This window comes from Phyllobates terribilis, unplaced genomic scaffold, assembly GCF_046119375.1.
Source record: "Phyllobates terribilis strain yellow unplaced genomic scaffold, ASM4611937v1 Scaffold_3__8_contigs__length_932513732, whole genome shotgun sequence".
In the NCBI taxonomy this organism is placed as follows: Eukaryota; Metazoa; Chordata; class Amphibia; order Anura; family Dendrobatidae; genus Phyllobates; species Phyllobates terribilis.
In genome coordinates this window covers 619,448,902-619,475,896 of record NW_027362763.1, presented here as the reverse complement: position 1 = coordinate 619,475,896, position 26,995 = coordinate 619,448,902, and the positions used below count along the sequence as shown (strand labels likewise).

General features: G+C 42.4%; 1 protein-coding gene across 5 annotated transcripts in view; it reads left to right on the top strand.

Annotated features, from left to right (window-relative positions):
• TMEM181 (transmembrane protein 181) overlaps window positions 1–26,995 on the top strand; it is a 393,500-nt gene that overhangs the window by 203,562 nt on the left and 162,943 nt on the right. For all 5 annotated transcript variants that reach the window (XM_073671509.1, XM_073671510.1, XM_073671506.1 and 2 more), the window contains exon 5: window positions 23,463–23,584. In XM_073671509.1, the coding sequence (XP_073527610.1) occupies window positions 23,463–23,584 (122 nt within the window). The remainder of the gene's footprint in view (window positions 1–23,462; window positions 23,585–26,995) is intronic.

The window sequence follows — 26,995 nt, the reverse complement described above, 5'->3', positions numbered from 1 at the left end:
CACCTAGAATCAGCTCCAGATCTTTTACCTGCTTAATTGATGATTCATTAACAAGGGAAAAGCCTATTAAAGACCTTTTGAGATAATTATCCAATTCATTTTGATCTCTTGAAAAAGAGGCAGATACACATTAAAGAGCTGTAATTTTTAAACCCTTACTCCAATTAGGATGTGAATATCCTCAGGCCAATCGTCTCCACTTTAAGCACATACTTTATATATCTGTATCTTGAATGTGTTTTCGTGAACAGCTAAAAATTCAAAACTTGTCACTGTCCAAATATTTCTGGACTTAACTGTATCTCTCAATGCAGTATATATAGAACACAGGAAGGGGCAATCGGGTCAAGAAATTTAGCGTATTTTTCGGACTAGAAGACGCACCTAGGTTTTAGAGGAGGAAAATAGAACAAAAAATGTAAGCAAAAAATATGGTCATGATGCACTGTTAAGGGGGAGGGGGTCTGCATGGCACCCCTCCATCCGGTTATGCATGGCACCCCTGATCGCCGTCCTGGTATGCATGGAACCCCTGATCTCCATCCTGGTATGCATGGCACCCTGATCTTCATCCTGGTATGCATGGCACCCCTGACCTCCATCCTGGCATGTATGGCACCCCTGATCTCCATCCTGGCATGTATGGCACCCCTGATCTCCATCCTGGCATGTATGGCACCCCTGATCTCCATCCTGGCATGCATGGCACCCCTCCATCCTGGCATGCATGACACCCCTGATCTCCACCCTGGCATGCATGGCACCCTTGATCTCCACCCTGGTTTGCATGGCACCCCTGATCCCCACCCTGGTTTGCATGGCACCCCTGATCCCCACCCTGGTTTGCATGGCACCCCTGATCCCCACCCTGGTTTGCATGGCACCCCTGATCCCCATCCTGGTTTGCATGGCACCCCTGATCCCCATCCTGGTTTGCATGGCACCCCTGATCCCCATCCTGGTTTGCATGGCACCCCTGATCCCCATCCTGGTTTGCATGGCACCCCTGATCCCCATCCTGGTTTGCATGGCACCCCTGATCCCCATCACGCTCCACACAAAAAAAAAATAAACACATTACTCACCTTTCTTCCCTCTGCTCCAGTGCTGTGTCCTGCTCTGCTGCCAGCACTCGACTCACCTTGTGAGCTGCGCATGACTTAACGGTCATGCACCCTCACAAGGTGAGAAACTGTGCCGGAATAGTCACTTCTCCCCACGCCGGGACTGTGTGCGTGGGGAGCAGTGACTTCACTCGCCTTAATAGCCGGCACACAGTGTAGCCGCAGCGCGGCTCCTGCTGCTGCTGGGCGATCACGTGTGCCCTGCTATTAAAGAGCATGAATATTCACCCCTCTCCACCCCTCTCCTTGGGCGTGGAGAGGGCTAGAATATTCGTGCCCTTTAATAGCGGGATCACGCGATCTGCCGCCGTCAGCAGGAGCTGCGCTGCGGCTACACTGTGTGCCGGCTATTAAGCAGAATGGTATTCAGTGCTCCCCTAATACGTCCGAAAAATACGGTAACTGAATATGTACCTGACCTTCAATCCCTGATGTATGCTATTGTTCAAGACGATAAATGTACAAATGATAATAAAAATTGTTGCTCCTGACTGGGTAGATGAGGCAAGGAAGGACAAATATGAGAAAAATACTTAGGACAAAAAAGGTTATCACATAATGCTGTCCACCTGTGGAGGTTAGCACTCCAATAAAGGCACATGACATGCGGCCACTGTTCATAAATCGACTGTCCCTATATGTTTGCCCTGGTAAACACCTATTCCATCAATAAAGTTTTTGCCGAAATGAGACCAAGGCCGGGGTCCCACTAGCGAATCACATCGGATGCGATATGCTAATGACTTTCGGCTCCTGCTCTGCTGCGAGTGGGAGCCGGATGTCAGTGCTCCGATCCTCTCGCACGGAGAGGATCGCAGCAAAGCTGCAGAGGGAACGAAGAAATCAATTTCTCCATCTCCTCTGCTGCTGACATTGGTGGGTATCGCACTGCACTCGGGTGATATCCGAGTGCAGTGCGATATTTCACACGCACCCATGGGTGCGTGCGATCCGAATACAGCATGCAATTGCAGCATGCTGTGATGCTTTTCCCGCCCGATAGCAATCGATTGGCGCTGGAAAAAAAGTGCAACTGAGCACACTTTCGTAGGATTAAATTGGTCCGAATGCAATACGTTTTTTTTTATCGGATTTCATTCGTCCAATTTAATCGCAAGTGAGAGCGAGCCCTATCCCAGAAAAATGGGCCAAAGAGTGAATGGCACAACAATAATTTGTTAGCATTTATACACTTATTGCCTTGTATGTCAGTGTATGTACACTAGACTGTGCGTATATACACTGAAAAAAATATAAACGCAACACTTTTTTGTTTTTGCTGCAATTTTTCGTGAGCTGATCTAAAAGATCTAACACTTTTTCTGTGTACACAAAAGACCTTATTCTCTAAAATAAGGTTTACAAATTTGTCTAAGGCTATGTGCTCACGATGCAGAAATGAAGCAGAAAATTTCTGCTTCATTTTAGCATCTCCTTGCCCGGAAAAACGCGTACGGAATTTGACACGTGTTTTTTGCGCTTTTTGCACATGCGGAATTGCCATGCGTTTTCTAATGCATTGTAGATGGCAATTGCGCATGCGTAAGCGCACAAATAATTGACATGCTGCGGATTTTTGAGCGCATCAAAAACACTGCGGAAAAATGGGCATTGAAAGTGCGGAATTCCATTGGGGACCATGGGGGAAGGATTACCAAGCGTTTACGCTGCAAAAATTCCGCAGCAAAAACGCTTGAAAAACTCATCGTGTTCATGGACCCTTAAGGCCCCGTCACACTTAGCGATGCTGCAGCGATCCCGACAACGATACGACCTGTCAGGGATTGTTGCTGCGTCGCTATGTGGTCGCTGGTGAGCTGTCAAACAGGCAGGCTCACCAACGATCAGGGGAGCAGCGACATCGTGGAAAGAATCTTTCCACGATGTCCTGCTCCTGGTTACTAGCCTGCTGAAGCAGGAGTAGGCTGGTAACTATGGTAAACATCGGGTTACTAGGGGCACACGCGCACCTAGTAACCCGTTGTTTATCATGGTTACCACTCTGCTACGGTGAGCGGGAGGTTACCGCTCACTTTAGCAGGCTCGTAACCATGATAAACAGCAGGTTACTAGGAGCGCGTGTGCCCCTAGTAACCCGCTGTTTATTATGGTTACCAGCCTGATCGCTGCTCCCGCTGGTCACACACAGCGATGTGTGCTGACCAGCGGGAGGGCAGCGACCAAAAAAAAGGTCCAGGACATTTTGCAGCGATCAGCGACCTCACAGCAGGGGCCTGATCGCTGCAAAGTGTCACACATAGCGACATCGCTGGTGAGGTCGCTGTTGCTTCACCAAAACCGTGACTCAGCAGCGATCTCGCTATGTGAGACGGGGGCTTTAATCTGTGTTCGTGAGCCCATCTTCATTGCTGAGATAATCCATCCTCCTCACAGGTGTGGCATATCAGGATGCTGATAAGATAGCTTGATTATTGCTTATGTGCACCCTAGGCTGGCCACAATAAAAGGCAACTTTAAATTGTGCTGTTTTATCACACAGCACAATGCCACAGGTGTCGCAAGTATTGCGGGAGCGTGCAGTTGGCATGCTGACTGCATGAATGTCCATCACAAAATGTAGAAGACCGGGGTGCAACTTACTGCTCAAAAAAAGAGCCAATAGTTTCTGCGTAGCGGTTTCTCCCCTTCTAAGTGCACACACACTGAGGGTAAACAAGGCTTTATTTAAACAAAGTGCCAAAAATTCATTTAAAAAAAAGATGAAAACACACAGACACTTCAGAATGATAACAATAGGCATGGACACAATAGTCCTAAATAGAAAAGTAAATGAATATTTTTCAAGGCACTGAGTCTGTGGATTCGCATATACAGTGTCTAAAATAAAATGGAGCTGGATAGCACGGTATGCGCACGCGCTTACTCTGGTGCCATTTTATTGAAGTAATGTACTACAACGTCAACATAGCAGTGCGCACGTGCCGGCCATAGGGATAATGGCGATGTGCGGTGAATGAGTACTGCTACGTTTACATTGGCGCCATTTTATTGATGTAATATAGTACAGAGTCCGCGCATACCGCGTTATCCGGCGCCATTTTATTGAAGGCACAGTATATGCATATTCACAGAATATACTTCAATAAAATCATAGAATGATGATGCTTCAATACTTTACTAATTCTGTATAAGTTGTTTCTCGAACTATAATTGCTTTATAGGATCTCAATCAGACAACATTTTGTGTGGATCCTTTCACATTCCTTCCTTTTTTTGACCGTTCTCCATCTCCCTCTTTCTGTTAACTTTTTCTCTCTCTTTTCTCCTTCGCCACCCTCTAATTTCCCATCCCCATTCAAGCATCCTTTTTCATTTCTTATCATTTTTCTATCTCATCTTTTAAGCTATGTTCACACATCATGTTTTTTTGCTGCAGATTTTTAGGCAGATTTTCAGCTGCCTTTTGCAGTACCAGAAAAGTGTATGAGAAACCAGAATTGTCTGTTCACACATCCTGTTTTCTCCTATAGGAAGTAATGGGTAGTGAAAAACGCTGAAAAAACCATGGTGAGTGAACATAACTATCAGGTTTTGCTGCGTTTTTAGTGAAAATAAGCAAGTGCAGCAGTATGTGAAACATATTTATTTTTGTGATTTTACCATCTTGTCTTGGTCACTGAGATGGTAGTTTGTACTAGGAGCGTTTAATTAACCCCTTAAGCCCCGCGGGTGGTTTGCACGTTATTGACCGGGCCAATTTTTACAATTCTGACCACTGTCACTTTATGAGGTAATTACTCTGGAACGCTTCAACGGATCCCCCTGATTCTGAGATTGTTTTTTCGTGACATATTGTACTTCATGATTGTGGAAAAATTTCTTCGATATCACTTGCGTTTATTTGTGAAAAAAACGGAAATTTGGCGAAAATTTTGCAATTTTCAAAATTTGAATTTTTAAGCCCTGAAATCAGAGCGATATGTCACACAAAAGAGTTAATAAATAACATTTCCCACATGTCTACTTTACATCAGCACAATTTTGGAACCAAAATTTTTTTTTGTTAGGGTGCTATAAGGGTTAAAAGTTGACCAGCGATTTCTCATTTTTCCAACAAAATTTACAAAACCATTTTTTTAGGGACCACATCACATTTGAAGTCACTTTGAGAGGTCTTTATGACAGAAAATACCCAAAAGTGACACCATTCTAAAAACTGCACCCCTCAAGGTGCTCAAAACCACATTCAAGAACTTTATTAACCCTTCAGGTGCTTCATAGGAATTTTTTGAATGTGGAAGAAAAAAATGAACATTTAACTTTTTTCACAAAAATGTTACTTTAGACCCAATTTTTTTTATTTTCACAGGGGTAACAAGAAAAAATGGACCGCAAAATTTGTTGTGCAATTTCCCCTGGGCACGCAGATACCCAATATTTGGGGAAAAAAACACTGTTTGGGCGCACTGTAGGGCTCGGAAGGGAAGGAGCGCCATTTGACTTTTTGATTGTAAAATTTGCTTGAATAATTAGCGGACACCATGTTGCGTTTAGAGAGCCCCTGTGTGCCCAAGCATTGGAGCTCCCCCACAAGTGACCCCATTTTGGAAACTAGACCCCCCAAGGCACCTATCTAGATGCATAGTGAGCAGTTGCAACCCCCAGGTGCTTCACAAATTGATTCGTAAAAATGAAAAAGTGAAAAAAAAAACCACTTTTTCATTTTGTTACGAATCAATTTGTGAAGCACCTGGGGGTTCCAACTGCTCACTATGCATCTAGATAGGTGCCTTGGGGGGTCTAGTTTCCAAAATGGTGTCACTTGTGGGGGAGCTCCAATGTTTGGGCACACAGGTACTCTCTAAATGCAACATGGTATCCGCTAACAAATTGAATGGAAAATCGGCTCAAATTGTTAGCGGACACCACATTACGTTTGGAGAGCCCCTCTGTGCCCAAACTTTGGAGCTCCCCCACAAGTGACCCCATTTTGGAAACTAGACCCCACAAGGCACCTTTCTAGATGCATAGTGAGCACTTGGAACCCCCAGGTGCTTCACAAATTGATTCGTAATAATGAAAAAGTGAAAAAAAAACACTTTTTCATTTTTATGAATCAATTTGTGAAGCACCTGGGGTTCCAAGTGCTCACTATGCATCTAGATAGGTGCCTTGGGGGGTCTAGTTTACAAAATGGGGTCACTTGTGGGGGAGCTCCAATGTTTGGGCACACAGGGACTCTCCAAATGCAACATGATATCCGCTAACAATTTGAGCCGACAATTTGTTAGCGGATATCATGTTGCATTTGGAGAGTCCCTGTGTGCCCAAAAATTGGAGCTCCCCCACAAGTGACCCCATTTTGGAAACTAGACCCCCCAAGGCACCTTTCTAGATGCATAGTGAGCACTTGGAACCCCCAGGTGCTTCACAAATTGATTCGTAATAATGAAAAAGTGAAAAAAAAAACACTTTTCCATTTTTATGAATCAATTTGTGAAGCACCTGGGGTTCCAAGTGCTCACTATGCATCTAGATAGGTGCCTTGGGGGGTCTAGTTTCCAAAATGGGGTCACTTGTGGGGGAGCTCCAATGTTTGGGCACACAGGGACTCTCCAAATGCAACATGATATCCGCTAACAATTTGAGCCGACAATTTGTTAGCGGATATCATGTTGCATTTGGAGAGTCCCTGTGTGCCCAAACATTGGAGCTCCCCCACAAGTGACCCCATTTTGGAAACTAGACCCCCCAAGGCACCTTTCTAGATGCATAGTGAGCACTTGGAACCCCCAGGTGCTTCACAAATTGATTCGTAATAATGAAAAAGTGAAAAAAAAAACACTTTTCCATTTTTATGAATCAATTTGTGAAGCACCTGGGGTTCCAAGTGCTCACTATGCATCTAGATAGGTGCCTTGGGGGGTCTAGTTTCCAAAATGGGGTCACTTGTGGGGGAGCTCCAATGTTTGGGCACACAGGGACTCTCCAAATGCAACATGATATCCGCTAACAAATTGTCGGCTCAAATTGTTAGCGGATATCATGTTGCATTTGGAGAGTCCCTGTGTGCCCAAACATTGGAGCTCCCCCACAAGTGACCCCATTTTGGAAACTAGACCCCCCAAGGCACCTTTCTAGATGCATAGTGAGCACTTGGAACCCCCAGGTGCTTCACAAATTGATTCGTAATAATGAAAAAGTGAAAAAAAAAACACTTTTCCATTTTTATGAATCAATTTGTGAAGCACCTGGGGGTTCCAAGTGCTCACTATGCATCTAGATAGGTGCCTTGGGGGGTCTAGTTTCCAAAATGGGGTCACTTGTGGGGGAGCTCCAATGTTTGGGCACACAGGGACTCTCCAAATGCAACATGATATCCGCTAACAATTTGAGCCGATTTTCCATTCAATTTGTTAGCGGATACCATGTTGCATTTAGAGAGTCCCTGTGTGCCCAAACATTGGAGCTCTCCCACAAGTGACCCCATTTTGGAAACTAGACCCCCCAAGACACCTATCTAGATTCATAGTGAGCACTTGGAACCCCAGGTGCTTCACAAATTGATTCATAAAAATGAAAAAGTGTTTTTTTTTTTCTTCACTTTTTCATTTTTACGAATCAATTTGTGAAGCACCTGGGGGTTCCAAGTACTCACTATGCATCTAGATAGGTGCCTTGGGGGGTCTAGTTTCCAAAATGGGGTCACTTGTGGGGAGCTCCAATGTTTGGGCACACAGGGGCTCTCCAAACGCAACATGGCGTCCGCTAACAATTTGAGCCGATTTTCCATTCAATTTGTTAGCGGACACCATGTCGCGTTTGGAGAGCCCGTGATGTGCCTAAACAGTGGAGCTCCCCCACAAGTGTCCCCATTTTGGAAACTATACCCCTCAAGGATTTTATTAAGGTGTATAGTGAACATTTTGAACCCAGAGGTACGGCACAGAATTTGTTTACATTAGGTCATCATATTGAATAAGTTGTCATTATTCTTGAGCGCAAGTGCTCGCTACTTGAGTTTGCATCGGGTACTCAGGTATGCACCATGTACAGCGTGTGCTCGAGTGACATGCTCGAGTCCCTGCTCCGCATGTTTCACGGTTATTAGACACCCAAAAAAAAACATGCGGGGATCGCTCGTGCATGGCAGGCAATCCCCGTAAAGTTTTTTGACCGCGAAGCATATGGGGCAGAGACTCGAGCATGTCACTCAAATACCCACGATACTGAATGCATACCAGAGCACCCGATGCAAACTCAAGTAGCGAGTACTTGCTCTCAACACTAGTCGCCATATCGTCATCTTTTTTTCTTACTTTTGAAAAAAATCCCAACCCCAGCCCTAACCCTAGCACAACCCTAGCCCCAGCACAACCCTAGCCCCAAACCCAGCCCTAACCCTAGCCCAATCCTAACCCAAGAGTTTATTTTTGACGCCGTTCCTTGTGCGGTATAAGTGATTAGACGACTTTATTCTTCGGGTCGGTGTGATTACAGCAATGCCAGAATCATATGGGGTTTTTATGACTGACAGCTGTCACACACTAAAAGACGCATTTTTTGTAAAATCTAGATATTGCATCGCCATATTTTGAGAGCTATAATTTTTCCAGATTTTGGCAGACAGTCATGTGACGGCTCGTTTTTTGCGGGATGACTTGACGTTGTTATTGGTGCCATTTTCAGGCACGTGACATTTTTTGATCGCTTTCTATTCCGATTTTTGGGAATCAGAATAAACAAAACCAACAATTCAGGAATTATTATTATTTTTTTTTTTATTCTGTTCCGCGTGTGGTAAAATTGATGAGGTAGCTTTATTCTTCGGGTCAGTACGTTTACAGCGGTACCACATTTGTATCATTTTTCTATGTTTTGGCGCTTATACACAATAAAAGCTATTTTATAGAAAAAAATATTTTTTAGTATCGCTTTATTCTGAGAGCTATAACTTTTTTATTTTTCGGCTGATGGAGCTGTATGGCGGCTTGTTTTTTGCGGGACGAGATGACGTTTTCAGCGGTATCATTTTTATTTATATGCGTCTTTTTGATCGTGTGTTATTCCACTTTTTGTTTGGCGGTATGGTGATAAAGCATTGTTTTTTGCTTCGTTTTTTTTTTTTTTTTTTACCGTGTTCACTGAAGGGGTTAACTAGTGGGACAGTTTTATAGGTCAGGTTGTTCCGGACGCGGCGATACCAAATATGTGTACTTTTATTGTGTTTTTTTTTTTTTTTTTATAATAATATTTATTGATGGGTACATTATATTTTTATTTTTGGTGTATTTTTTTTATTTTTTTTATAATATTTTTGCACATTTTTTTTTTTTTTTTTCTACTTTCACACAGTTTATACACTTTATTACTGTGTCCCACTCTGGGACTTTCACTTTTTTTTTTCTGATCGCCTGCATGGCACAGGAATGGAGCACCATCCCTATGCCATGAAGGCTGTCAGAAGTGCACAGTGTGAAGATTGCTTGGAGATGCACTGCGCATGTCCAAGCAATCTTCCTGCTCTCTGGTGACCCGGATGTTGTCATTACGACATCGGGTCGTCATGGCAACACCCGGGAAGCCTTTGCAGACTGCGCTGGAAGCCGGAAGAGGAGGTGAGTATCGCCGATCACCTCCCCTTGCCCCCGCAATGCCGCGATCGACTTCGATCGCAGCATCGCGGGGGTTAATGTGCTGGGAGCGGTGCAGGACCACTCCCTGCACATTGTCACAGCTGACACCCGGTACTATCAGCTGACACCCGGCGGCGATCGCACCCGCACAGCCTGTGTGCGCGCGCGATCGCGATGACGTACTAATACGGGTCTGGCTCTTAAGTCCCAGGGCACAGACTTGTATTAGTACGTCAGATGTTATTAAGGGGTTAAATTAGTGATGTGTAAATTGTAAACATTGGCTGAGCTATGTGTGAGATTGAAAAATACTTGTGGCCCAGTGAGGTGTGAAATTGAACAGTGCCTGTGCAACTGAATGACAGACCCCATAGCGTGAAAATAAATAGTGTCTCACACACTGGCAGTGCATTGAGTTTGTTATACTGTTTCTGAACAATTCACCTACCCCACTGTGATGCCAAAACCAGAATGAGATTTTTTTTTCCACTGAACTTCATGTACATGCATAAAAGAGACAAAGCATGAACAAGAGACACAATTCTGCAATAAAAAAATACGCATAAAATTTTCCTGCCACAGATCAGGTTTTGCTGCAGATTTGTGAAGCAGAAAAAAACCATGGTATGTGAACATAGCCTTAATCTTATGTCTGTACATCAAGCTTGACCCTTGCTGTAGGGGGTTAACTGTATCCATGCTTCTTCCCCCTATTTGAATACTGATTCTCTTATGCTGCTGACTTCTTAATTGTCAGTTCTCCTGTGGTTTAGCCATTATAGCGCTGAACTTCCGGGTGGTGACACGCACCACTCTCACTTCTGATTGCCTTTGCAACACATTGGACTGTTTTAAGCATGCGCGTTATTGATGTTGCCATAGTACTACACTCTTGGGTGTTGACATGCATGGCCTCTACTTCCGGTTTCCTTTGGAACGCACACAATTCCTAATATTCCCATTTCCTATATATTTAACCCCTTTACCCCCGAAGGCAGTTTACATGTTAATGACCAGGCCAATTTTTACAATTCTGACCAGTGTCACTTTGAGGTCCTGGAATGTTTCAACAGAACCCACTGATTCTGAGATTTTGTTGTGATAGTGGTAAAATTTATTTGATATGACTTGCGTTTATTTGTGAAGAAATCAGAAATTTGGTTAAAATTTAGAAAATTTTGCTATTATCAAAATCTGAATTTTCATACCCTTAAATCAGAAAGATATGACACACAAAATAGTTAATAAATAACATTTCCTACATGTCTACTTTACATCAACTTTTAACCCTTATAACCCTTTAACCCTTATGTAACCAAAAGTGACACCATTCTAAAAACTGCACCCCTCAAGGTGCACAAAACCACATTCAAGAATTTTATTAACCCTTCAGGTGCTTCACAGGAATTTTTGGAATGTGGAAGAAAACAATGCACGTTTAACATTTTTTCACAAAAATGTTACTTTAGTCCCAATTTTTTTTTTATTTGCGCATGTGTAACAGCAAAAAATGGACCCCAAAATTTGTTCTTTAATTTCTCCTGATCACCCCGATACAACATATGTGGGGAAAACCACTGTTTGGGTGCACTGCATGGCTCGGAAGGGAAGAAGCGCCATTTGACTTTTTGAATGTAAAATTTGTTTGAATAATTAGTGGACACCATATTATGTTTGGGGAGCCCCTGATAGAAACCCCCACAAGTGACACCATTTTGGAAACTAGACCCCTTAGGGAACTTATCTAGATGTGTGGTGAGCACCTTGAACCCCCAGATGCTTCACAGAAGTTTATAACGTTGAGCCATAGAAATAAAATTTTCAAATTTTTCCCACAAAAATGTTTTTCAGCCCCCAATTTTGCATTTTAATAAGTGTAACAGAAGAAATTGCACCATGCAATTTGTTGTGCAATTTCTCCTGAGTAAGCAGATATCCCATACGTGGGGGAAAACCACTGTTTGGGCACACGACAGGGTTCGGAAGAAAAGGAGCACTATTTGATTTTTTGAATGTAAAATTTGCTTTTATAATTAGCGGACGCCATGTGATGTGCCTAAACAGTGGAAACTCCCCACTAAGTTACCCCATTTTTTAACTTAAATTTTCCTGAGTACGCTGATACCCCATATGTGGGAGAAAACTACTGTTTGGGTGCACGTCAGGGCTCGGATAGGAAGGAGTGACGTTTTGGAATGCAGACTTTGAAGGAATAGTCTGCAGGCGTCATGTTGCGTTTGCAGAGCCCCTCATGTGCCTAAACAGTTTAAATGTCCAACAAATGCCCCCTTTTTGGAAACCAGACTCCCCCCAGTGAATTTATCTAGATGTGTGGTGAGCTGCTTGAACCCCCAGGTGCTTCACAGAAAATTATAACGTAGACCTGTGAAAATAAAAAAAAATCCAATTTTTTCGTCAAAAATGTTATTTTAGCCTAAAAATCATTTTTTTTTTCACAAGGGAAACACTAGAAAGTGGGCCCCAAAATTTGTTGTGCAATATCTCCTGAGCAAGCAGATACCCCATATGTGGTCGAAAATTACTTTTGAGACACAGTGCAAAGCTCAGAAGGGAAGCGTCATATTGGAGTTCATATTTTGCTGGTCTGGTTTAACTGTGTCACATTAGCAGAGTCCCTAAGGTGAAAAAACAGCAAAACCCCCGCATAGGAGACCTCATTTTACAAACTACACCTCTTAATGAATTCATCTAGGGGTGCAGTGAGCATGTTGACACCACATGTGCCTCACATAATTTTACACCATTGGGTGGTGAAGAAAGAATAATTACATTTTTTACCACCAAAGTTCTGTTTTAGCCCCCGATTTTATGGGTAAAAATGGTACCAAAATTTGTCTCACAATTTTTGCTAAATGTACAAATACCCCATATGTGCCTGTACAGTACTGCTTGGCCACACAGCGAGACTCTGGAGGGACTTAGCTCTATTTGCCTCCTGGAGCGCATATTTTCCTGTAATTGTATGCAGAGTCCATATACACAGTTCCTAAGTGCTAGAAGAGCAGAATCCCACCTCAAGTGACCCCATTTTGGAAATTATACCCCTTTGTGAATTTATCTACAGGTGTGGTGAGGATTTTAACTACATGGGTGTTTTCCAGAAACAAGCAGCAGTGGACGCTGCTGAGTGAAAACTACAAACTGCTGTTGTAGTGACCAATACGTTATGCCCAGCTCGTGCTTCTGGAGACATGCACCCGTAAATTAGGTGGGCTCTCATCGCTACTGAAATGTCAAACATGTGGACGCTAACTGCAGTTTAGGCACACTGTGGGGCTCAAAAGGGAGGTAGGCATTTGTATTTAGGACCTTTATGCTACTAGTAACGTGGAAGCCCCCTATATTTCCATTAACAGATGGCCGACCTGAGTGGGGATTTACTTTTTTTGTGGAATGAGTCAAAGCTTTTATTGTGATCCAAAATGTTATGTAAAATGTTCCCATTTATCCTGTGCTCTACGCTGAGCACTGATATTGGGGTTTCCATTTAAATCTCCAAATGACATAATTCAGATGAAACCACCGAGGGATCTATTCACTATAATGAGGCTGCAGAGCTAGGCCTCTTCCACGCGTCAGTGTGTCCGATACGTGTGGTGACAGTTTCCACACGTACCGGAGACACATACACACACACACACACAGACCAATTCAAATGAATGTGGTCTGTGCACAGGTCAGTGTGTTTCCATGGACCATGTGTCCGTGGGCAAAACACGTTGACATGTCTGTTTTTTCGTGCTGCATGGGCCGCAAAACATCCCATACTGATGACACGGATGACATCAGTGAGACACGTACCGGCGCCTGGAAATCCGTGTACAGTTAACGCTGTTCTCGTGTGCTGAATGCTGCCCTCATCACTGTCCCTTGCTTGCGCTGTGATCAGCGCTAGCAAGGGACAATAATGAGAGCAGTATTCTGCTCCCGCTGTGTCCTGGTGTAAAAATAAGAATAAAATAAAAAAAAAAAATCCTTATACTTAACTGTCCAAAGATGTCCCCCACTGTAACCCATCTGACCGCTCACACCGAGGAGCCTGGGGGAATGACTCGCTCCAGCGAGCATGCCCCAGAGCTGCACTCACTGAGCTCAGTGCAGCTCCGCTGATTTCCAGGCGCCGGTACGTGTGCTCCTGATGTGACACACGGTTGCCTCACGTATGCCACACAGGTGCACACGGACACCCATATCTTCGGTACTGGTTTTTCTCCTACCGGAAATATCAGGGCGTGTGAAACCGGCCTTATTCTGGACTCCGTCTGGCCTCTGTTTAGCGGTGTCTTTTTATTCAAATGCTCACAAAACTATTGCCAACGTCCCTTATATGCACACCTAATAAAAAGACTGACACTGGGATCACAGGCCAGACTGTGTCCACATGCGTCCATGTGCCTCATTACAGGGAATCTTCCGCCGGGGGTTATGTCTGAACCACATATTTCAGAGATTTACAGGGAAACCCTGATAAATGTGAGCCGAGCCTTACTGCGATCTTTGGGAGGCAGAATGAACAAATCAGCAGCAGGTGAAGAATTGGTTTTATTTGTTTTTTACGCTGTTTCTCATGCTGTATAAGTGATTAGACTACTTTATTTTTCCGGTCGGTGTGATTACACCTATACCAGATTAATATGAGGTTTTCATGTTTGGTTGCTGTCACACAGTAAAAGACGCTTTTTTTGTTGCAAAGACTAGTTTTTGTATCGCCATATTTTGAGAGCTATAATTTTTCCTTATTTTGGCCGACAGAGTCATGTAAGGACTTGTTTTTTGCGGGACAAGTTAACATTTTTATTTGTACCTTTTTCGGGCATGTGACTTTTTTTATCGCTTTCTTTTCCTACTTCTGGAAGGCAGAATAAGCAAAAATTAACAATTTCAGGAATGCTCTTTCGCTTGTGGTAAAATTGATAAGGCAGCTTTATTCTTCTGGTCAGTATGTTTACAGCAATACTACATTTATATAGTTTTTTTTATGTTTTGGTGCTTTTACACAATAAAAACTATTTTATAGAAAAATTATTTTTTTTTGCATCGCTTTATTCTGAGAGCTATAACTTTATTTTCTTCTGATGGAGCTGTATGGCGGCTTGTTTTTTTGCAGGACAAGTTGACGTTTTCAGCGATACAATTTGTATTTACATTCGCCTTTTTTATCGCGTTTTATTCCACTTTTTGTTCTATGGTATGATGGTAAAGCACCCTTTTTACTTTAATTATTCTTTTTACCAATTCACTAAAGGGGTTAACTAGAGGGACAGTTTTATAGGTCAGGTTGTTCAGGACAGTACCAAATATGTGTACTTTTACTGTTTATTTTTTTTAGAATATTTTTTTATGGGTCTCTCTCTCTATTTTTTTATTTTTTAAACATTTTTACAACTATGTTTTACTTTTTTTTACTTAGTTCCACTTTGGGACTTTCTGCAGTCTGATCATGTTTATAAGGTATAGCAGTGCAGACACAAGATAGTTGGTCACCATGGCAACGATCAGGACCCTGCGACATTATTGCTCGCTAAATGCTGTAATCGCAACATTTAGGGGATTAAATTGCCGGGAGCAGAGCGGGCACCGCTCCTGGCACTGAGTGAGAGTGACTGCAGACTTATCACTTTTGACCGGATTTCCCCTTTAAGGTCTGAAACCTTGGTTAAAGTTATCTGCGCACACAAATCTCCAAGCGTGCCCAAACTTTTGTATCGGCCCATTTTACTTTTAGTAATTTTTAAAATGTAAAAGATGAAAGTATGTATTTTCTTTTTTGCTTAAAATACAAAGGAAATGTGACAACTTTAACTTTAGGCCTTTTAGAGATCATTTAATTGTCAACTTGCTTAACTGATTACAACAACAGTAATTTTGACCAGGGGTGCCCAAACATGCTACTGTATATCTATCTCATATCAAATTCAGAGAAGCTTTATTGGCCCGACTAAATACACATTAGTTTTGCCTAATCAAGTGTACAATAGGAAATGGGGACTGTGAGCATGATTGATGGGGGCACATCCAGGGTGAGGGCTATGAAAGTCCATGGCATATCAGAGTTCTCGTCTTTGCAGCCTATTGCATGGTCTCCACATACTGCTCTTCTATCTCCACCGCGCTCTCTTCTTCCCCCAGCAGGATAAATGTTTTCTCTGTCTCCTTCGTGGAGTTAAAATCCTGGAAGAAATTTGAAGTCTCCTGAAGGGAGTGGATCTCATCCTTCTGGGCCTCCAGGTCACAATGTGGGCACAATTTGTCCTCCCTAGGGTTGTACCTTTGTCCGGATTCGATGTCCAGACTGTGGGTTTTGAGATTATATCGACTCAGGATCTGGCGGTCTCTGGGGTCTGAGAGTTTCTCTAGATATGGAGCCAGTCAGTAGTTTTCTGTAGACTCTGGTACATGGTCAGTTTCTGTGAGTTGATGATATTGTTCCTCCATTCACTGATATTCCTCTCCTGGTCCTCGTGTACCATCTTCCTGATTCTGGCCTTTGTAAGGCTGCTGTGATTAATGTTTTTGTCAGGTTGGGTTTGTGTGAGCTGTTCTGGCAGTCCTGGTTCATGTGGACCTACACTGTGTGCAGAATTATTAGGCAAGTTGTATTTTAGAGGATTATTTTTATTATTGATCAACAACTATGTTCTCAATCAACCCAAAAGACTCATAAATATCCAAACTTAATATTTTTTGAAGTTGGAGTGTTTTTTTTTTTAGATTTGGCTATCTTAGGAGGATATCTGTTTGTGCAGGTAACTATTACTGTGCAGAATTATTAGGCAACTTAATAAAAACCAAATATAATCCCATCTCACTTGTTTATTTTCACCAGGTAAACCAATATCAGTGCACCAGATTTAGAAATAAACATTTCTGACATGCAAAAACAAAAACCCAAAAAATTAGTGATCAATATAGCCACCTTTCTTTATGATGACACTCAACAGCCTTCCATCCATAGACGCTGTCAGTTGCTTGATCTGTTTTTCATCAACATTGCGTGCAGCAGTCACCACAGCCTCCCAGACACTGTTCCAAGAGGTGTACTGTTTTCCCTCCCTATAGATCTCACATTTTATAATGGACCACAGGTTCTCTATGGGGTTCATGTCATTATTTTTTATTCTTTTAGACCTTTACTGGCCAGCCACGCTGTGGAGTAGTTGGATGCATGTGATGGAGCATTGTCCTGCATGAAAATCATGTTTTTCTTGAACGATACCGACTTCTTCCTGTACCACTGCTTGAAGAAGTTGTCTTCCAGAAACTGGCAGTAGGTCTGGGAGTTGAGCTTCACTCCATCCTCAACCCTAAAAGGTCCCACAAGTTCATCTTTGATGATACCAGCCCATACCAGTACCCCACCTCCACCGTGCTGGTGTCTGAGTCGGAGTGCAGCTCTCTGCCCTTTATTGATCCAGCCTCTGGCCCATCCATCTGGCCCATCAATAGTCACTCTCTTTTCATCAGTCAATAAAACCTTTGAAAAATCAGTCTTAAGATATTTCTTGGCCCATTCTTGACGTTTTATCTTATGTTTCTTGTTCAAAGGTGGTCGTTTTTCAGCCTTCCTTACCTTGGCCATGTCCCTGAGTATCGCACACCTTGTGCTTTTTGATACTCCAGTAACGTTGCAGCTCTGAAATATGGCAAAACTGGTGGCGAATGGCATCTTGGAAGCTTCACACTTGATTTTCCTCAATTCATGGGCAGTTATTTTGCACCTTTTTTGGCCAACACGCTTCTTGCGACCCTGTTGGCTATTTGCCATGAAACGCTTGATTGTTCGGTGATCACGCTTCAAAAGTTTGGAAATTGCAAGACTGCTGCATCCCTCTGCAAGACATCTCACAATTTTGGACTTTTCAGAGCCCGTCAAATCTCTCTTCTGACCCATTTTGCCAAAGGAAAGGAAGTTGCCTAATAATTAAGCACACCTTATATAGGGTGTTGATGTCATTAGTCAACACCCCTCCTCATTACAGAGATGCACATCACCAGAATTACTTAATTGGTAGTTGGCTCTCAAGCCTATGCAGCTTGGAGTAGGACAACATGTATAAAAAGTATCAGTGATCAAAATACTCATTTGCCTAATAATTCTGCACATGGTGTATATGTAGCAGGGCTTTATGGTGATGGGAGCTTGGATTGCTACTAAATAGGTGAGCCCAGAATGACAGCACTCTCTTAAGAACTTCTAGGTGCATTGGGAGTCTACTCACCTCAGCCCGACACACACTGTTGGTGATGCTGCAATGGACTTGGAGAAGGTGAAATATTTCTGTTGGGCTGGAATTCCACCTTGACCAGTCTGGGTATGTGTGAGGCCCCATACTTTCCTGCCGTACAGGAGGATTGGTGTGATGATGGATAGAACATTTTTAACCCTCACTGGCCGCGTCAAATGTCCTTCGGATGACATTGAAGGCTTTGCAGGCTTTGTCCTTCAGGGTCTCTATGGCTTGTTTGAAGTCAGGGGACTGGTGAATTACCAGGCCCTGGTAGGTGTGTCTGTCTGTTCCTGTTAGGCTATGTTTATACATTGCATTTTTTATGCGTTTTTTTTTCCATAGGCAAAACCTGCTCTCTTGGAAGTAAAGGAACTTCAAAAAAAGCAAGTTTTGCTGAGTATTTGCCCTGTTTTTTGAGGCGTTTTGCTGTGTTTTTTTACTGCGTTTTTGTAAGTGTACATTTGTCTCTTGTGCAATCTGATAAAGGTTAGTGCATAAAAAATAACCTGATTCCATTTCATCAGGTTTTGACACTAAAATGCAGCAAAACCTGAAACCTGTTTTTGCTCTATCCATTTCTTTCTGTGGGTGAAAAATGCTGAATAAACGCTGAAAGTGACATGCTGCATTTTGCAAAAATGGAGCTTTTTGACAAAACAATGAGGAAAAAAACTCAAGGTGTGTGCATGAGATTTCTAAAATCTCATAAGCTTTACTGGTACTGTAAAACACAGCTGAAAATTTGCATAAAAAACACTGCAAAAACACAACGTGTGAACATACTGTAAGAGTACAGTTGTTTAGCACAAATGAAGGGTGCTGGTACGGTCTTGTCTTTCTCCTCTGGAACACCATGATGTTCGTTTTCTTTGGGTTGATCGGTAGTGCCTTTATGAAGCTGAATTTCTCCATATCTATTTCATATCTACAGTGGGTAAAATAAGTGTTTGATACACTGCCGATTTTGCAAGTTTTCCCACCTACAAAGAATGGGGAGGTCTGTAATTTTTATCATAGGTACACTTCACCTGTGAGAGACAGAATCCAGCGCTCCTTGATATGTACGGCTGTCAACCGTTTCCCATCTGTGCCACCTCCAATGAGAGTGGTATGGATCTTGTGCCTCCCTGGTGGTTTATATATGATACTGTCGTCTGATTGTTGTACCTGATCCTTATGGCTTTCCCTGGATAGTTGGATAAAAGTGAACGAGCTCTCTGAACTGCTCTCATCCCTCTGAGGTTGATAGGAGTTTTTTTTCTCGGAGGCTATGTTCCACTCACTCTCTTGCCCTTCATGTGGGCACCTCATCTTCTTAGAGATTCATCTGTTGCTGTCCTTGAAGTGAAGCCACCATCTCTCAGGGAGGATCTCGTTTTTCTGGAGCGCAACATCAACTCGCCCAGAAAATGTAAGTTTCTGTCCCCTTTTTGCAGTGTCTCCAGCTGCAAAGGGTGCATGTGCCATCTGGCCCATTTGATCGCCGAGCTAGCTGCTACCATCTATCCCAATGTCCTCATCCTTGGTTGACGGGACACTGATCTTGGCTGTCTCAATAATTTGACTGCGACCTTGAGTGCTCGGAGTCTTTTCACAGGAAGAGACAGGGACATACTTCTGGTGTCCAGCATAAACCCCTGGAATATTCTCTCTTGGGGTGGGGAAAATAAGTATTTTGAAAGGTTTCCCACCTACAAATTTTTAGCATAGGTACACTTCAACTGTGAGAGACAGAATCTAAAAATAAAAACCAGAAAATTACATTTGTATGATTTTTATAATTAAATTGCATTTTATTGCATGAAATAAGTATTTGATCACTTATCAGCCAGCAAGAATTCTGGCTCTCACAGACTTATTAGTTTTTCTTTAAGGCTATGTGCCCACGTTGCGGAAATGAAGCAGAAAATTTCTGCTTCATTTCCGCATGTCCTCTCCCGGAAAAACGCATGCAGAATTCCGCAAGCGTTTATCGCGCGTTTTTCACGCGTTTTCGACATGCGGAATTGCCTTGCTTTTTTTCATGCATTGAATAAGGCAATTCCGCATGCGGAAACGCAAAATTAATGAACATGCTGCGGATTTTTGAACGCAGCATAAACGCTGCGGAAAAATCCGCAGCATGGGCATAGAACTTGCGGATTCTCATTGGGGACCATGGGGTGCGGATTTACAAGCGTTTACGCTGCGGAAAATCCGCATCAAAAACGCTTGTAATCCGCAACGTGGGCACGCAGCCTAAGAAGCCCTCTTATTCTGCACTCATTACCTGTATTAATTTCACCTGTTTGAATTAGATACCTATATAAAAGACACCTGTCCACACACTGCATGAATCACACTCCACCTTCTCCACCACAGACTCACAAGACCAAAGAGCTGTCTGAGGACACCAGGAACAAAATTGTAGATCTTCACAAGGCTGGGAAGGAATACAGGACAACAGGCAAGCAGTTTGGTGAAAAGGGAATAACTGTTGGTGTACTTATTAGAAAATGGAAGAAACACAAGATGACAGTCCATTCTTCCTCTGTTTGAGGCTCCATGCAAGATCTCGCCTCGTGGGGTAAGGATGATTCTGAGAAAGGTCAGGAAACAGCCCAGAAGTACACAGGAGGACTTGGTCAATGACCTGAAGAGCTGGGACCACAATCTCAAACATTACCATTAGTAAATGATGGAAAATGCTGGGAAGCAAAAGAGCGCAAAATAGGGTCTTATCCAGTAACAAAATAGAATAGGAAAAGTGGAGTATTACTCTCACCTCATGTAGTTGCACATATGCAACATTTTTTTCATATGAAACAGCTGCTGCAGGACACGGGTCGAAGAGACCAAGGCATTTGTTGATCCAGGTGTTGTGTGCCTATGTCTGCACTGCTAATGAAATCTTAGGACATGGGAAGATTTCTTAAAACAATACGTTTAATGGGATAGGTTTTTTTAGTCAACGCGTTTCGAGGTCGCTCAGGACAAAACCAATGTCCTAGGATTTCATCAGCAGCGCAGACATAGACACACCACACCTGGATCAACATTACCATTAGTAACACACCACACCATCATGGAATAAAATTCTGCATGGAATGCAAGCTCTTCGTGCTCACGCCAGTACATGTCCAGGCCCATTTAAAGTTCGCTAATGACTATCTGGATGATGCAGAGGAGGCATGAGAGAAGGTCATGTGGTCAAATGAGACCAAAATAGAACTCCATTCTCCATGTTTGGAGTAAGCTGACTCTTTCAGCATGTCAGTGACCCAAAATACACAGCCAGGGCAACTGAGTGGCACCGTAAGAAGCATTTCAAGGTCCTGGAATGGTCCAGCCAATCTCCTAACCTGAACCCAACAGAAAATCTTTGGAGGGAACTGAAACTCAATGTTGCCCAGTGACAGCCCCAAACCTAGAAGATCTGTATGGAGGAGTGGGCCATAATCCCTTCTGTAGTGTGTGTAAACTTGTTCAAGAACTACAGGAAACATCTGACTCCTGTAATTGCAAACAAAGGGTTCACTACAGAATATTAAGTTCTGTTTTTCTATTGTATCAAATATTTATTTCATGCAATAAAATGCAAATTAATTTAAAAAAATACAGATAAACACATTGTATGATTTTTACATAAGATTCTGTCTAAAAATTACAGGCCTCTCCATTCTTTGAAGGTGGGAAAACTCCATCTCATATCTATCCATCTCGTATCTATCCATCTCGTATCTATCCATCTCGTATCTATCCATCTCGTATCTATCCATCTCGTATCTATCCATCTCATATCTATCCATCTCATATCTATCCATATTTTACAAAAACGTATACATCAAATACAAAAATGCATTACAAAAAGCAATTTAGCGCAGGTGCGGAATTCATGCGGAAATTCACCTGTATCAAAGCCTGAGCAAACACTGATTGTGCGTTTATACCCTAAGACATATTTGGACAAATTCGTGAACAATATTTGAGATTAAGGCTATGTTCCCACAATGCAGAAATGCTCCGGATTTTTCCTGAGCGTTTCTGCATCTCCCTGGCAGAAAAAGCGAATGCGGATTGTACATGCGGATTGTACATGCGTTTTCCTGCCAGGGACATGCAGATGTGAAGCATTCTTCACATGCATTTCCGCATGCGGATTGTACATGTGTTTTTCCTGCCAGGGACATGCGGATGTGAAGCGTTATTCACTGACATTTCCGCATGCGGATTGACAAGCGCTTTCCAGGCGATTTTAACATCACTTGGAAAGTGCTTGTCAACTTGGTCACACAATATAAATCCATGCAACCAGCATGGATATATATAGTGTGACCGAAAGAATGGTAAAAAAATAAATCTATACTCAGGTCCTTCAGTCCACCGCGATCTGCCGGCAAGGGAGGACAAGCGCAGCGGAGGCCATCAGAAGGTAAATATAACATTTATTTTTTATTTTATTCTTTTTTTCACAGGTTCTATGGTACCCGGGTCCAGAGGAGAGTCTCCTCTCCTCCAGACCCGGGTACCATCCGCACATTTAAATACGTGGAATACGCATCTACATATACAGTGATGCGGAATCCAAGCGTTTCAATGCAAGTCAATGGCGGCGAAAATGCAGCACTTCCGCAAAATAATTGGTAGTGCTGCTTTTTTTTTCGCAATGATAATCTGCAGAGGAAATTTCCGCAGCATGTGCATAGCACATGCGGATTATCATTAGGGAACATGGCAGACCTTCTACCAAGCGTTTTTTAAGCTTTTCTGCAACGTTTTTGCCGCTGCGGAAACACTTAAAAAGCGCATCGTGGGCACACAGCCTTAAAGGCTTTTTGCGTACAAGAAAGTCTTCGATCTTCAAGTTCAGCTCATGAAAAATAAGAGCAAAAACAATTCTTTGGTGCGATTTTTGATACTCTAATACATATGTAGTAAAAATTCAAATTTTACGTGAGTTTTTGTGTCGTGTTGGTTTTGTATTATGACCCCCTATTGATGCATTTTTGTTTATTATTTTCCCTTTGTTTCCATATGTCTGTATAGTTGTTTTTTTTTATTTATTTATTTTTTTATGCAATTTTTATATTTTCAGCGAAGCACACTCTAAATGTGAACCAAACCTCAGAGAGTTTTATGCTTGCATAGAAAGAGAAATGTAATTATTGAAATTGTATTTTGATAAAGATCCTTTTAAATGTCTCTACAACTATGCTATCCGTACGCCTACCATATGAAATGGAAAACCAGCAGACGTGTTTTTGACACTTCTCTATTCTGAAATTTGCACAAAATTAGAAAATGTTTGGTATCATCATACCATAAATTTCTTTTTAAACCACCACCCCTATCCTGGGTTTCTATAAAGAATCCGTATAGTGATTGTATTACTTCATTGAACAGTGAAAGTACACCTAATATTTATCGTATAGCTTACAGTACATTGGCTTTATTTAATTAATATTACTGAGAATATTTTTTTTCTCCGAATTGTGTATTCATCCAATGCATAGAATCCAGCTTCCAGAACAATTTTACCATGTCTGTAAAAATCCATGGTGTGTCGTCTGATGCGACCGTGTCCTACGTAGATAACAAGCAACATTCTCGTCCAAGGATTCTTAGTTGTGCCCAGGTATGTGTTGTTGCCGGTATTGGACATTGAGCTGGAAATGCTAAAGCCATCCATAGACTGTGATTATTGTTATTGATCGTCAGTATCAGTGTTTTCTGTGAAATGCATAGAAATGCTCAGCAGGAGGTGTCGGGTTTCTCCTTCCTCAGGACTTACGTGATGCATAACAATCGGCCATCGAATGTTTGCGATAACTATTGTCCTGGACTCTGACTTCTTTAGCGCTACAAGAACATTGTGTTCAGTACGGAAAATGAAACAATAGCTCAGATAAATTACAAAGCCAGTCAATCTGATACCAGATTCTTTTGGTTATCTCGTCAAAATTCATGAGTTTTGACAATCAGAGGGGAAGTTAGCTATCTGGACAACCCCTTTTTTTAATTAACCTCCCATACTGAATGCCATTCCAATGTTGTCAGCGCAGGGTTTTCTGAGGTTCACGTCGCACTGTTATGCCACATGAGTCCTGCAGCCAATCAGTGGTCACTATTTGGCTGCTGCGCTCCTACTTAACTTCTGTTTGCCCAACATTTCTCCAAGGAAAGTATGAGCGTAGCTGCCCAATTAGGGCCCACATGGCATAGCCATGCCACGTGACCCTTGGGAGACCCAGTAATGGAAGCGTCTGTTGTTTTTATTTTACAGGTGAACTACTTAATTTTAAAAATGGTTGTCCAGGAAGTAGGCAACCCCTTTAATAACTAGTCATGAAAAAAACACTACCATTCAGAAAATTGATACTTTTGTAAAATGTTAAAGGGGTTGTCCACTACTAGGACAACCCCTTCTTAAACTAAATGTTTGGCTCCAATAAAATAAAAAAACCTATACTCCTCTCCTGTGTCGACGCAGTTCCAGTGGTGTTGGGACTCGCAGTCCCTGGGCTGTGATGCTGTGGAATGTCTCGTGATGCCTGGCGCCCAGTCAGCGCTAGTGTCACTGTACCCACCCCCTGTCGAATTGAACATGAAGAGGCAGTCAAAGATCAGCTGCAGCCTAGACTTCCTCTTCATGTTCTATCTGAAGGAGGGAACAGTGACGCCACAGGGTACCACGTGTCATCTACCACATCACAGCCCCCGAGCCGCGAGTGCTGACCCCGCTGGAACGGCGCCAGTACGTGTGGTGAGTATAGTCTTTTTATTTTTTTTATCTTACCGGGGCCAAACATTTTAGTTCAAGAAGGTTTGTCCTAGTAGTGGACAACCCTTTTAAAGAACTTTGCTTTCAATGTTTGCGTTCTAGGAAATGTTGTTAGTTGCATCATTACCATCTTCCTTCAAAGCTGAGCTCCCTCTAAATGTGAAGATATCAGCTAAATCATGTAGCCAGCACTTGTCCCTTACAGCTTCAGCTGATGCCAGAGCTGTTTACCATTTAAATGGTGCTATCGTTTTCTGACCACGGCATTTAAATGAAACGTGAGATGGTGCCTGCATTCAACTGCTCCAAACTGTTCTTCACGACTTGATTAAGGTGGTCTAATAGCTTGGGGTCTGCTTGAAGACCCTTATTGTTGTTATCCTGGTCCTCTTGTGAAGCCCAACCATAGGCTGAGCTCCATAGGAGACCGAGTTTTTCACTCCATTTTACATACCATGGTAGGTCAGTTTATAGTATAAGTGATCAGATCATGAAAGGTTCAAGTCCCGTAAATGGATAAAAAAAATTATGTAGGTGCTCTGAAGAGGGACAGAAGCGCACATAAAATACATACGTGGTCAAAATTGTTGGTACCCCTCGTTTAATGAAAGAAAAACCCACAATGGTCACAGAAATAGCTTGAATCTGACAAAAGTAATAATACATTTAAAAATCTATGAAAATGAACAAATTAAAGTCAGACATTGCTTTTCAACCCTGCTACCACAGAATTTAAAAAAAAATTAAACTCATGAAATAGGCCTGGACAGAAGTGATGGTAACCCTGAAAATAATGTGACAAAAGGGACACGTTAAATCAAATTGTGTCCACTAATTAGCATCACAGTTGTCTACAATTTTGTAATCAGTCAGTGGGCCTGTATATAGGGCTACAGATAATCACTGTGCTATTTGGTGACATGGTGTGTACCACACTCAACATGGACCAGAGGAAGCAAAGGAAATAGTTGTCTCAAGAGATTAGAAAGAAAATTATAGACAAGCATGTTAAAGGTAAAGGTTATAAGACCATCTCCAAGCAGCTTGATGTTCCTGTGACTACAGTTGCACATATTCAGAAATTTAAGATCCATGGAACTGTAGCCAACCTCCCTGGACGTGACCGCAGGAGCAAAATTGATGACAAATCAAAGAGATGGATAATATGAATGGTAACAAAAGAGCCCAGGAAAACTACTAAAGAGATTAAAGGTGATCTTCAAGCTCAAGGAACATCAGTGTCAGATCGCACCATCCGTCGTTGTTTGATCCAAAGTGGACTTCATGGGAGACGACCAAGGAGAACACCTTTGTTGAAAAAAAATCATAAAAAAGCTGGACTGGAATTTGCCAAACTACACGTTGACAAGCCACAAAGCTTCTGGGAGAATGTCCTTTGGACAGTTTAGACAAAAATGGAAGTTTTTGACAAGGCACATCAGCTCTATATTCAAAGATGGAAAAATGAAGCATATCAAGAAAAGAACACTGTCCCAACTGTGAAACATGGAGGAGGCTCTGTTATGTTCTGGGGCTGCTTTGCTGCATCTGGCACAGGGTGTCTTGAATCTGTGCAGAGTACAATGAAATCTCAAGACTATCAAGGGATTCTAGAGAGAAATGTGCTGCCCAGTGTTGAAACGCTTCATCTCAGTCTCAGGTCATGGGTCTTGGAACAGGATAATGACCGAAAACACACAGCTAAAAACCCACAAGAATGGCTAAGAGGAAAACATTGGCCTATTCTCAAGTGTCCTTCTATGTACCCTGACCTAAATCCTATTGAGCATCTTTAGAAAGAGCTGGAACATGCCGTCTGGAAAAGGCAACCTTCAAACACGAGACAACTGGAGCAGTTTGGTCATGAGGAGTGGGTCAAAATACCTGTCGAGAGGTGCTGAAGTCTCATTGACAGTTACAGGAATCGTTTGATTGCAGTGATTGCCTCAAAAGGTTGTTCAACAAAATATTAAGTTAAGAGTACCATCATTTCTGTCCAGGCCTATTTCATGAGTTGAATTTTTTTTTAATTCTGTGGAAGCAGGGTTGAAAAGCAATGTCTGACTTTCATTTGTTCATTTTCAAAGATTTTTAATTTATTACTTTTGTCAGATTCAAGTTATTTCTTTGACCATTGTGGGTTTTTCTCTCATTAAACGAGGGGTACCAACAATTTTGACCACGTGTGTAGGTCAATATCGTCGGGTAAAGGATAGGTATAAGCGATGGTAGTACTCATCCAAGGGTATTGTGTGCAGGCTCAAC